The sequence below is a fragment of the Gavialis gangeticus genome, unplaced genomic scaffold (assembly GCF_001723915.1).
Source record: "Gavialis gangeticus isolate Ggan-Ray unplaced genomic scaffold, GavGan_comp1, whole genome shotgun sequence".
Classification (NCBI taxonomy): Eukaryota; Metazoa; Chordata; order Crocodylia; family Gavialidae; genus Gavialis; species Gavialis gangeticus.
This window is the reverse complement of record NW_017728996.1, coordinates 34,105,448-34,118,387: the sequence shown is the minus strand read 5'-3', so window position 1 is coordinate 34,118,387 and position 12,940 is coordinate 34,105,448. Positions and strand designations below refer to the sequence as shown.

The window sequence follows — 12,940 nt, the reverse complement described above, 5'->3', positions numbered from 1 at the left end:
TATATATATATATATATATCTATATATATAGATAGATAGATAGATAGATAGATAGATCTCAACCTCTTTATTTAAATTGAACAAAAAACAAAGAAAATGATAGTAAAAGAGACCAAGTACATGAACTCTGCTCATACAGTGACAGTCATTTTGTCTCATATTTTGAAAATATTTTTTCTTAAATTTTGAGCTTGTTCAGGCTCTGATTCAGGATAGCACTTAAGCTTGACCCTATCTGTTCAAGATAATACTTAAGTGGTAGCTATACATTTCCTGCTTCCCACTTGAGTGAGCCAGTATCATCTGAACTGATTGGAGTGATAAAAAGCCCCTGTTCTCCCAATAAGCATGTGTAATTATCATTCATCACAGCAGCAACAAAACAAATACTGATTCCAAAGGAACATCGACCCCCGCCTGTTGACTGAGGCAAGTTCAGTCCTGGTTCCCCATTTTACAACTTGCTCCCTTCTGCAGCATAGAGTGAAGAGGAGTAAAGCCATGTTAATCAAATGGAAAAGAAAGCAAGTGAGCATACATATCGATAATGGAAACATGCCATATTGCACACACAGTGCTCTGTGCAAATTGGGGTGGGTGGCCTGACTTGCCAGGAGAGGACAAAGGTTGAGAGACATAAGAGTATGTCACTGTACATTGATCCTCCCTAGTGCAGTCATGTGGAAGGGCCAGTATATATAAGGTGGCCATCTGTAGATCCTACAAACTGCTGGTTTTGTCTCCTCTCTTTGCCAGGCTGGCACCCTTACTGGCTTTATAACCAGAAGATGTAAGTTTTTGCTACCATGTTTGTGCCTTTCACAGGATGTAGAAGGGAGATATATACCTAAAAAGAGAGTTAAATTTAGAGTAGAAAGGAGATAGACCAAGCAGAATGTGCTACAATGCATTTGACTTAGGCTTGAATGTTAGGCTTAAATCAGACTAAGCCCAGCTCAAGGCTAAGCTTGTGAACGTTTTGTAGATTGGTCTGCACTCCCCATTTCTTCTCTATTTCTCTTTCAGACTTTATGCACTTTCAGACTTATTAAAAATATGCCGTGGGTCAAAAGCCCAGGTTCCCTTTCATCTTCCCAGCCCTGAGGAAAATTTGAAAAATGAGCATATAAAAAACATATTTTTCTTTCAGTTGTCACTGTCCATCCCAACTCTTTCTGTGGTCCCCTGGCTTTCATAGCTTGCCTCATGCACACCAAAACAGTAGTTCTTCAGCCCTTTTATCCCACAAGCCACTTCGTAAGAGAAATATCTGTCAATGGATCACCTCCTCTCTCAATCCCCCAGTGCCTGATTCTCAAAGTGGTTCATTCTGCGGCTCATTAGGAAAGGTACTGTAGACAACTAGTGTTCTCTGAACCACATGTTGAGAGCTGCTGCACTGAAAAAAAAATCAAGATCAAGACATGGAGCATTTTGCCATTAACTCTTTAGGTATCAGCAGGTCTGATGCCTTCTCAGTTTACATTGGTTTATATTCTTCAGCAGTTTGTTTGGTGGAGAAATTTTTAACAAGTTAGTCTATTCTTATCTAATTATTTTTCCTGAACCTGGCCTTGCTCACATTCTTCTTAATTCCTGCTATCTTGTCCCCTTCAGTCTCTTGGACACCCTCTGCACCCTTCAGTCAGGCACAATTCTACCGCTGAACAGTCTTTCTCACCAGATGATATGACTTTGCTAATACCTATTTGCTGCCATCCATTGTCTCCCTTTCAAATACCACATACTTTTTTTAATGTCTTATAATTCTTTTCAAAGCCTTTTGAAACTCTTTTTGCCTCATCACAGAGTCTATCTTCAACTATATTGTCCCTTAGCCTTTGTCTTCTGACACTGATGCCAGTTCTTGGTGAATATGCCCTATTAGAGCTTATGGGAGTTTTTCCATTGATTTCAGGATTTCACACTCCTATTTGCTTCTCATGCCTACTTCACTGTGTTTTTCCATGCCACCCACTTCTTGATTTGCTTACCATCCCACTAACTTCTCTCCATTCAAGTCTCTTTTAAATATCAAATTCTTCCATGAGAGTCACAAGGACTGACCACATGTGTAAGATTATTTATAGATATATTAGCTCAAGCCCTCAATTTTCCACTGCATCCATGTCTGCCATTAAACAGCCAGACCTTTAGGGCAAGCAATGTCTTCATATTTGTCCTCCTATAGCTCACCATCAAATAATATAAGAGTAATAGTGAGGGTCAGGAATGAATTCTCATGTGCAGTAGTCACTTCAGTTCCCTGATGCACAAAAACAAACTCCAGATGACAGTGGGCCAGGAAAATGAAATTTAATTCTGTGAAGCTCAGAACAGTGAAACCTGGATTTTTTTGGCCAGCTCTAACTCAATATCTTTTAGAGCTTCATTCACCTGAACTCACAGAAAGGGGCTGAAAGATTGCCACAGCTTTGAACATAGTTCTCCTTGGTACTTTTGAAACAGTGCCCTGTCCACGCCCCATTTTGTACCCCGATAACAGGACTGAAAGCTGCTTACCTGGCACATTTACTATTTTTTTCATCTTTAAATGTTATGTGTTAATTAGGGAATGATCAAACCATTCTATTCTTTCTCATCTAAATGAACTTCAGCCATTGTTTCATCACCACATAAATCCTTGTGAGGGGACAGCAATTCATACTTATTACAAAGGCCAACAGGTGTTTCTTCTACTTCTGAGTATCTTCTAATTTTCTGAAGAATCCTTCTCTAATAAAGGATAGAAATCTCAGAAGAGAAGGAAAACTCTTAGGGTAGCTTTACAGATATGCCATCCTGTATGCACTTAATTATGGACTCTGATTTTTGCAGCCACCAAAAAGTGATTAAGCAAGTGTTTTGCACAAACAGGAATCTGAACATTTTATTCAACAGTTGGAAAACTAACTAACATTTTATTGTGCACTTTATTCACACTTTATTCAATAGTTGGACAACTAGATAACATTTGTGTGCATATGGTATGTATAAATTTAGGAGACTGTGGTTGAAAACAGCAAGATGTATACATTAAAAATATCTGAACTTTAAATCACCAGCTGTTTTTAAACCATTTGTTTAAAGCAAATAAATATCTAGAAGCATTTTGAAATGTTGTGCGTGATGTATAGAGGTCGCCTCACTTTTTGCAAGTGGAATTTTTCATCTGTAGTTTTGCTCCTGCAATAAATTAACTGTGATGAAATGCACCAAAAGAAATCCACAGAGAACCTGTAATGTCTCTCATTGTAGAGAAGAGACAACCCTCTGGTATAATGTGACTAGCTATCGTTATTCAGTTATCAACATCCTAAGTGTTGTAAAATCACAAGTCAGGTGCCAAAAATCATGAATGGACTTGAAGCATGTGAGATTGTTTCTAATTCCTAACATAGTTAGGATTCTTTTTATTTGTTTTTCTGGTTCGGAGCCATTTTGGAATCACATTTTCAAGGGTTCGATGATGGATTGATTTGCAACCAAAAGAGCTAGCTACTTAAAAAATAAAATTAAACTGGGATTCTCCCCTAGCCACATGAATCCAGGTGCATGGGTCGTAATAAATCAACAGATAGCAGGAGACTTGTGAGACAATTATGAGAGCTGGCAACACTTCATGAGATGACTGGACAGTTAGGATCATCTAATTTTCTCTGGCTTTTTAGCTTCCATAATAAACTAAATACAGTACGTTCTTCCTAGTAGAACCATACAAGGTCTCCCAAAGTCCCAGTCAGAAAAGGACTTTTCACTACATTAAAATATTAGATTATAACTATTTACAACCAGAATACTGTAGATTCAAAATGGGGGGAAAAGTTGAGGCCAGGTTGATAGTCACATTCTTTATATTGCATTTACTAAACTAGTAATTGTGTTATCAGCATGAGATATTACCATGATTAACCAATAGCTTTGTGTTTATAAAACATCAGGATTTGGGGGAAAATATGTAGCTGCTAATGCTATCTAGCGAACAAATCTAAATGTATTCTACTTTCATTCCTTAGTAGAAAGGAGAACAATAATACATTAAGAATGCATCACCAGGGGAAAGATCTGGATATCAATTTACATTTTTCGACATACTGCCCAGCAGTTTGCTCCACAAATGTTTATTGTGTACCAATAATTCCTGTTAGAAAGCAAATGTGTTACCTCCAAATGTGAAGTGATTTGCAACTCCATCCAGTTGCTACAAGCTCTGAAGATGAGAATCACAGATAACATACAGAACATTTGAAGCAGTGGCCAACATGAAATGTATTTTAGGCGGCTGTTTTCCATTTTCTTAAAGCTAAAACTCACTATAAAAGGCAGACAGAGTAACTCTGATTCAAGATAGGATTCAGTTCTACGTTCATGCAGTTTTGTACATAAATAAGCCAAATAAATATTCAATAAATGGTTTGGATGCCTGTATAAACACAAGGTCTATAAACAACTTCAATAAAACCCAGCAAAGTGGCCTGCATTTTGCTTGGCAGAATGTTTTCCTTATGCAGTTAGATTAACAAACCATGATCTCATCATTAGTCAACAAGATACTAGAGAGACCATCAAAGCAAACTACAGGAGAGTCAAGATTGATTCATGCCAAACAAATGTTTGTAGCTAACAGCTGTATTACCACTGATTCTAATTTACTCAGCAGGATTCTTCTTTCATTTCCTGTGAGATGAATGTCATGTTGCATGATATAGACAGCATGTCTATCTACTGCATGAGTAATGAGTTGTGTCAGCTCTCTTGTATCATAAAACCTCTTTGTTTTTGGCTGTTATGTAGAATTACATCTTGGCTTCTCTTCCATTAACAGGAAGAATTTTAAAGGCTTCATGCCATGTTTCAAGAGGTCTGTTAGTCACATCACTGAAAAGCCAAAGTTAAAGTGAGGAGATTTTGTGAAGGGTATATCATAACTCACTCATTCATGATTTAGCATGCGTAGTGATGATTTTTGTTGCTTATCATTCTGCTGGGATGTTTGTGCTTCCTAGACCTAAGGAATTGTCACCAGGCTGTCATTCCAGTCCTTGCCTGAAATACAGAACACGTTCACTTCCTTAACACCAGAATGCAAAAGGTGGAACCCTGGCCCCGTCTATATCTTGGAGGTTGACGATAGACCTCAGTGGGGCCAAGATTTTACCCAAGTTCCTAATAAACCCTGCTTGCCACTTGGGATACTTCCAATGCTTTCTTTCTGGGATTCCTTTTTTCCTGCTGGAGCTATGTTCTGCTATGTAGTTGTGTTTGAAGCACTACTGGCTGAGCTGTGATCAGTGTTGTTCCTAGAAATGGGCATCAGGCTGCCAGAGAAAGTTACCTTTCTCCACTTTTTGATTTTGAAGTTCACTAATCTTTGCTGCCCAGGGACAACACCTTAGGTCACTAAGCAACTTGAGTGTATCGCGTGGAAATACAAGGTTTTACAGAATGATTCTGGATACAATCAGGAATAGAAATTTTTACACAGAGAAAGTAGAATCTTGGTTTAAAAGGTTTTTGTCCAAAATATGTACAGCATTCTTTTGTCTCCCAAGTGAAAGGGCTATTCTGGAGAGAGAATTTTATTCCTGATTCTCAGATCACTAACCAACCTCCTACAACTCAGAGCTCATGCTATTCCAGTTCAGCTTCTTTCACAGTAGCCCCAAGGAGGTTTAGGGTATGTCTAGAAGACCTTGTACGTGAGCTCTGGAACACTACTGAGAAACAAGCCTCACCCCTGGTGCCCAGACCTACAAATTTCCGGAGTTCACAGTTTAGAGCAGCCCTGTGCACATTCCCAATAATGCAATCTGGCTCTCGGTCCCAATGATCCCCTGTCTAGCTCACTTATCTAGTATTTCCTAGAACGTGAACAAAATCAGTAGCCTCTCCGTGAATTTATTACTCATAATAGCTTCTCATTAACTAAGTTTCCCCGTGCAGACAATATTGCACAAACAGAAGGACATGCAGGTGAATCATCTACTGTGCAGAAGGGATGCTGATCCTTTTGATTCAGGTGTATCCTACTATACATTCTGTGTTCTGAAGATATAAAGGTTCAGGACAGAGGTACAGCTGAAAGTCAGAAGCACTGTTTAGAATTAGAGAATGAATCTCATGTGCTTCTTAGTTTGTTTTATTTCTTATTTTGTGAGCTTTCAAGATTAGAAATGATGGCAAAAGTTGCTTCTCTTCTGCCATGTTAGCATCTCCATTGCTGTCTGGCATCAGAAAGAACATAAATATGAAAATAAAAGTAATGGGTGCAAAAGGTTACTACATTCTAAAAGAAGGTAGATGAAGTTCGACATTTCTTTCTAAAATGTTTTGCAGATGCTATTTAAAATGGGACAGAATGAATTTCTTCCTAAAACAAGCAAGCAAACACCCTCTCAGTTATTAAACTAATACAAAGGAAACTGCAATCAGTTTAATAAACTGAATCCTTAAGGGGCTGCTCTTCAAGTAGCTTCATTGAATAGAGGTGCCCTGTATAGCCGTGGGTGGTTTTATTTCCTTTTTTATTATTTTCTTTCTTTCTTTATTGTTCTATATAACAAATAGTTTTCTTTGAGATGGGCCAAATTACATCTACCCACACCCTCCGTGCAGTTTACGGGGTTATGGTATTGCACAAGTTATCCAGGGATACTTCTGATATCAATCTTGCAGCCTATTCAAAACAAGGATGGGGAGTCAAGGTTTTCTATGCCAACATTCCTGCTGATTAATCAGCACAACTCCATTATCTGTGGGGGAGTCCTCTTTTCCAGTGTTCCCTAGCTAAGCTGCACTGCCTGTTGGGAGTTCACAGATAGAGCTGAGAGACACCACAGGAAGTATGAACGGACTGGAACGCTATCACTTATCCCTTTGTAACTGGCTCTCATTGTGGATGAGGACAAAAATGAAAAAGGCTCCTTTTCCCAATAAATTATCGCAGCTCCAGTACCCTCCCTAAAACCTTCCTGTAAGTTTACAGAGCACAATCGGAGTACACTGAACAGAGTTCTTGTCTTCAGGAGCAACATGCCATGTGCTAAGCTGCTTCGAGCTCCCCCATACTGAAGTGTGCATTTATTTACAGCATTAACAGTGAATCAAACCTGTCTCTCAAGCTTCTACTTGACACACCATCAATGACCTTAGTATATATAACAAGATCAGTGATTCTCACCCAAGGATGATGTGGCATCCCAAGGTGCCACAAGATTCTCTTAAGGGTGACATGCAGCATTAGTATTACTAGGCATGTGAACACCTACGCATGATTCACAGGATAAATCCAGAGATTTCAAATAGGAATCCATAATATCAAAAACATTCTAACCCATCTTTCTGAGTTCTTTGTAACCGAGAAATTGTGTTCCATAGTCAAGAAATGAGTGAAAACTAAGAATTGTCAAGAGATGCCTGAGTCTATAAAGGTTGAGAACCACTGAACAAGATCATAGACAACAGATTTGCAAATTCAGATAATTTTCTCCAGCACCTGTAACATTTTGTAGTTATTTGTTTTGTAGAGTTCATTTATCTTTATTTACATAATCACAAAGATCTGCAATAAAAGCAGAAAAGGTGGGGAAAAGACAGACCTTATGTTCCACATCTTGTTTGTATTTTGATTTTTTTTAGTAGAAATAATTATCATTCTTTGAGAGAGGGAGGTTTCAAGCCCTGAGGTTGCAGAATGATGTGGGCCAGCACTGGCTGTAAACACAATGCCCTTGTTGATTTTCAAATGTAAATTTCAGAACCGTTTGAGAGACGTTGGAATTTTTAAGTGGTGCGTTAAATGTTGGGGAGGGGATTTCATTTTTTTTTTGGTGCATGCCTGGTTGTCAGTCAAATGTAGCAGTAAAATCAGCTCCAATTAAGGGGATATGTAAGGAATTTCATGATAATGTCAACACTCCATTTCATCATTACAGAGGTAAAGAAAAGAGGCGAAAGTTAATTTATTTTTTTTTTTAATTCAGAAAACCTCCCATTAAACTTGTTAGTGGTATCACCATATACACAGTTAATCACAGAGTTATGTGGCCTGGTTGACAATTCCTTAATTATCCTGTGGGCTTTTGCTTTGTTTTTTCTAGTGGGGGCCCTGGGTTCTGTTTCACTTGCTTTATGATTACTCCATTGCTGACCTAACTTTCTCCAGCAGACTGACTTTAATTCTGTAGGAGTTCAGTTTCCTTCCATTAACCCCTTAGTGCTGTGAGTCAGCATCACCTGGGCCAATGAATTTGAGTTTAATACAGGGAGATCCAAATAGCTAGATCCTATAGTATAAAGTACAGATAAAAGTTAAACTGCTAATACAAATTCAGGAAAGTAATCACTTATCCTAGGGAAAAGAACAATGGACTGGATCTTGGAGATGCTTTGAAAATGGCTGGCAGAACATGAATATGGTCAGACTGCTTCCACATTTTACTGATTTTTCATATGGCCTCTTTTGTTGCAGTCCTGGGGCTGCTCTAATTTCCACTAGGGTCTGCATTCTCCTTTAGTTTTCCTACAGTTAAGGAAAAGTGAAGTTACTTTTAAACCACATTTAACTTGCACCCTAACCACCCCAACTGTCCCATGGAGCCAGGCCTAAAATGCTGGTATATTTCCATCATCTTGTCCTATCCAGTGTTCTTCTCCATCTTCTATTGGCTACTAACCCTATATCCAATGGTGCTGATTTTGTGATGATGTGGTATTCTCTGTTTTATAATTTTACTGGTAAATCAATTTAATCCTTTGGATACTCAAAACTGAATACTGGGTGCATCTACATGTGCATTAATGAACCATAGTTACTGCACATTAACCTTAGTACCTGTAACAACAGGTACTAACCCGATGCACACTAACCACGCTACTGCGCAGTAGCGCCACTGTACACCTTTTTAGTGATCCTAATATGCAGTAGACTATTTCTACTGAGCATTAGTGCAATAGCACAGCTTTTGGCTTGACATGCTAATGCACAGTAGAATTAATCTACTGCACATTTAGCGTCTTGTGTAGATGCACCCATTGAGGAGGATTTATGTCCTTCTAAGAATGTATTTGGATTACAGTCTGAAAAAATTCCATATTTAGCATAGATTATAATAATTAGAACTGCAGTGATCAAATTACAAGCTCCATATAAAAGGAGTATGATAGCACTTATTACTTAGGTATGCTTACCTAATAAGTGCTGCACTTGCTGTACATGTTATGTCATTTGTTTTTTTCAGTATCAAACCAAAAGTTATAAAGCCAAGCCTTGTGTTAATCCCTTGCACATGTTTTATATGTAATACATGCTCCAAATATTTTTAAAGAAGTAACTCTGGTTACACAGATTTTAGATTTTACCTCAAATCTCCGTAGAACTTGTCAGTCTAGAAGATAACGCCCCCAAAAGTCCAGAAGACACCCCTAAATCATTTCAGCAGATATTAAAGGGTAACTCCTTCTGACATGTTTACATTAAGCTTTGTCCACTCTCATTCTGGGAAGACTTGGGAAGTTTGTCTATTATGTGAATCTTTTTGGATTTCAAGAACTTGCTAGATTATTTAATAGCTGTGTTCCACTGATGTCCATAGCTGACTGTTGTACTAACTGTATGACTGCATTGTCTGTAAAAATGTTTCTCCATTTCCTTTCAGGTTGGGAAGCTGATCCAAGAAGCAGCTGGAAGGAGTAATTTGAAGAGAGTTACTCTGGAGTTGGGAGGGAAGAGCCCAAACATTATTTTTGCAGATGCTGATTGTAAGTCAGCTCTTGCACATTTACCTTAAAAACATGTTTGCATGTTGTCATTTTCTTTTCAGCCTATATCTGTCCATTGAAAGTGAAGCTAACAAAGTAAACATTGAGGCTGCATCTAACCAAATTTTTAAACATTACTGTAACTGCCTATGGGTATACTTTTTAAAAGGCTAACTTTATTTGTGGGGCTTCAAAGAGAACAGTAAAATAAAACAAAGGTTAGAGCCAACCATGAATCATAATCAATGCCCTGCTACTCTGGTCTTAATTTGGGTGATCCAGTACTCTAGAACTGGACGGTCAGTGACAGCTACAGGAAACTTAAAAGATAGAAGGGTTTACTGAACGAAGTCTGACAGTAGATAATATCGTCAGTGCAGTACTCCTTTTGTTCTGCATGTAATACTAAATATTACCTTACATTGCTCCTTCATTTTTTTATTTTTGGCATTTCAAACCTGTGCATTACAAATTGTCATGGCAAGATGGATGTTTTGGCAGTTGGGTAAGGGTGTGCAGCTGGGATTTTTTGGCACCTAAAAAGGTTCAGGCAGCAGTTTAGGGTTGTGGGAAGTTTCTGCTAAAATGGGAAGTTTCTGCTAAAATGATCAGCAATTAAATAGTTAACAATGTTGACATATGAATTGTAAGCAGGAGGTTTCAAAGTTAACACCCCATTAAGATGAATGGGGCAGTTCACACCTTGCCTGGAGCTCTTGTTTCAGGGTATGAGAAACTCACAACACTCTTTGCAGCTTTGGAGAGGTTTCTTTGCCACCAAAGGGAATAGGGCTTGAAAAGAAGAAAGCAGTGTCATGTGCAGATCTGGGCTAGGCTACAAGTCAAGTTTGCCTTCAAAGCTCTCCTATGATCTCTAAAGATTAGGGTAAAGCTTAAAAAATCTCAGCTACCACTGCCTTGAATAAATGGGAAAGATTTTTACCAGTTCTACTGGCCTATGTCTGGTAGAGCCCTGTATGTTAACAAATGTAAAACCCTGTATTCAAGGAGAAATAAGAGGCTCTTAATGTTAGCTTAAACCCTTCCTAAGTGACAACACTAAAACCCAAAAGGCTATCTCATTGGAATAAGGGAACAGACACATCAAGAAGTTCATCTGTGGCAGAGAAGGGCAGCACTGTACCTTGCAGGACTGCTCTGTGGTAACTGCCCTTGTGCACACTTGCTTGCATTTCCTGGGAGAAAGAGCATGCATATGGCCAGTTACTGCAGAGCAGTTTCCTACTGAGGCGCAGGAAAGCTCTGCCATTTTTTGTCTCAGAGTCCTGTGTTCATTTACTTGTGTCCAATGTGTCTCCATGGGGGCTTATATCCAAATAACTCTTTATGGCTAAGTACAGGCAGTTAAAAAGCCTGAAGCTGAATCAATTCAATCTTCACAGGTTAGTGTAAGGTGCATAGATTGAACTGATAAGCACATAAACAGACATTCACTTTTGATTCTGGAAATGCAGCCACAGCCCTGCAGAGGCTCAGGCCAGAAGCCAGGGAGCACTAGAGCACACCTCCCTGCTTGGCTGGAGCAGACAGTCTGGGCCACAGCAAGCCTGCCCACCCTGCAATGTGGGGTTTGCAGGGGACGTGCAAAGCATCCTGGGATGCTGGGGAACTGTGAGTTAACTTGAATCTGGAGGGGATCTGGGACAGAATTTCAATAAACCGATTTAACCTAAATCAGTTAAGTCTGATAATACATCCAACCAGGTTTATCTTAAGCCAGTTTTGGCTATTTTAGAAAGTGGTTTATGTGCACTCAACTTCTGTTGTATTATAGATCTGAACTGCTGTCCAATCACCTGTACCGATTTATGTGTAACTTCTGTTCCTAGCCTGTTTACTTCAGCTCATACCTTAGATTACATCAAAACTTTGTCCCATGCAGACAAATCCACAGGCTCACCACAGTTAAACCTGTGCAAACCCCTGTAGGTGCATTCCTACTTCAGTTTAAGAACAGTTTTTTTGGGTTAGTTCCAGCCTATTCCTAACTGTTCTAAATTAAGTTGAAATAAATTACTCAGACTGAAAATGTCCCTAATACCTTTTCCACTTGGTTAACTAAAATGGTTTTAAATCCATTTTTAAATTACGTGTGTACCTGTCTGCATAAAGACAAACATTGACTGCATTGTACTGTCTGCAGCTGGATAACCTGATACAAGCAATGAATATAATAATTAATCCATAATTTTAATGTAACCACCTTGGACTGTTGTCAGTCCTCAACTCAGAGGAGAATTCAATCAACAATTTGTTCTTTTAAGCACTTACAACTTTTCATCTACCAGAAGTGTTTCAGGAGTTTCTTCCTCATCTCTACTCTTATTATCCAATAGGGGAAATTTGAATTCAAAGGACAGTTATTTCCACAGTGCACCATACAAAAAACCTCTAAAAGAACCTAGGCAAGTATTTGCCTCTCTGCAAATATACTATCAAAACCCAACTTGAGATACAAGCTACTGACCTATTATTTAAGAATTGTAGACAACTCAGTGGCTATTTCAAAGGCACTATTTGTTCTGTTTGTAGAACAATGTGAGCTTAAGTTTGCAGAAACTGAGGACAAGCCCATCGAAACTATACCATGCACTTCATGGTGCAAAACTGTGTTAAGGAAACAAAAAAGAAAGCAGTTAATCAGTTCTAAGCACTACTGTTTTCAGCCTTTTCCTGACTGTCAGGGAACAGGAGTTTCAAGCTTGTGGTGGAAATGGAATGACTTTATAACACATTTGTTAGATACAGATTTCTGAAAATGAAGCCCAGTTATTTAAAAAAACCCAAACTGTTAAGCAGTGCTTTGAAGTGCTGTAGCACATTACTACATAATAGGTTGCCTTTTTTAATTTTTAGAAAGGCTCATAAGGACCATTTCTTCCATACCCAAAAGAAAAAATTAACTCTACAATCCAAATCCAATTTCATGTCTAATGTGTGTCCAAGTGGCACTTATATAGCCATGTAACTGCAACTTTTGGTACTTGAACACTGGATTCAAACTCCACCTATGATGGAATAGGCTCACCCAAGTGTACACACATCTGCTGAAAGTGATAGGGAACAGAAGGACTCTCCCACCTTTGGGCCCAGTTTCCTAGTGGTTGGAGCATTTGCTCAGAGAGCTGGAGACCCAGCACCCTCCTTGCCCCCCCCCCCC

The 12,940-nt window shown here is 38.8% G+C and overlaps 1 protein-coding gene across 2 annotated transcripts in view; it reads left to right on the top strand.

The window, feature by feature from the left end:
* ALDH1A2 (aldehyde dehydrogenase 1 family member A2) overlaps nt 1-12,940 on the top strand; it is a 91,643-nt gene that overhangs the window by 56,858 nt on the left and 21,845 nt on the right. For both annotated transcript variants that reach the window (XM_019504297.1, XM_019504298.1), the window contains exon 8: nt 9,657-9,759. In XM_019504297.1, coding sequence (XP_019359842.1) covers nt 9,657-9,759 — 103 coding nt within the window. The remainder of the gene's footprint in view (nt 1-9,656; nt 9,760-12,940) is intronic.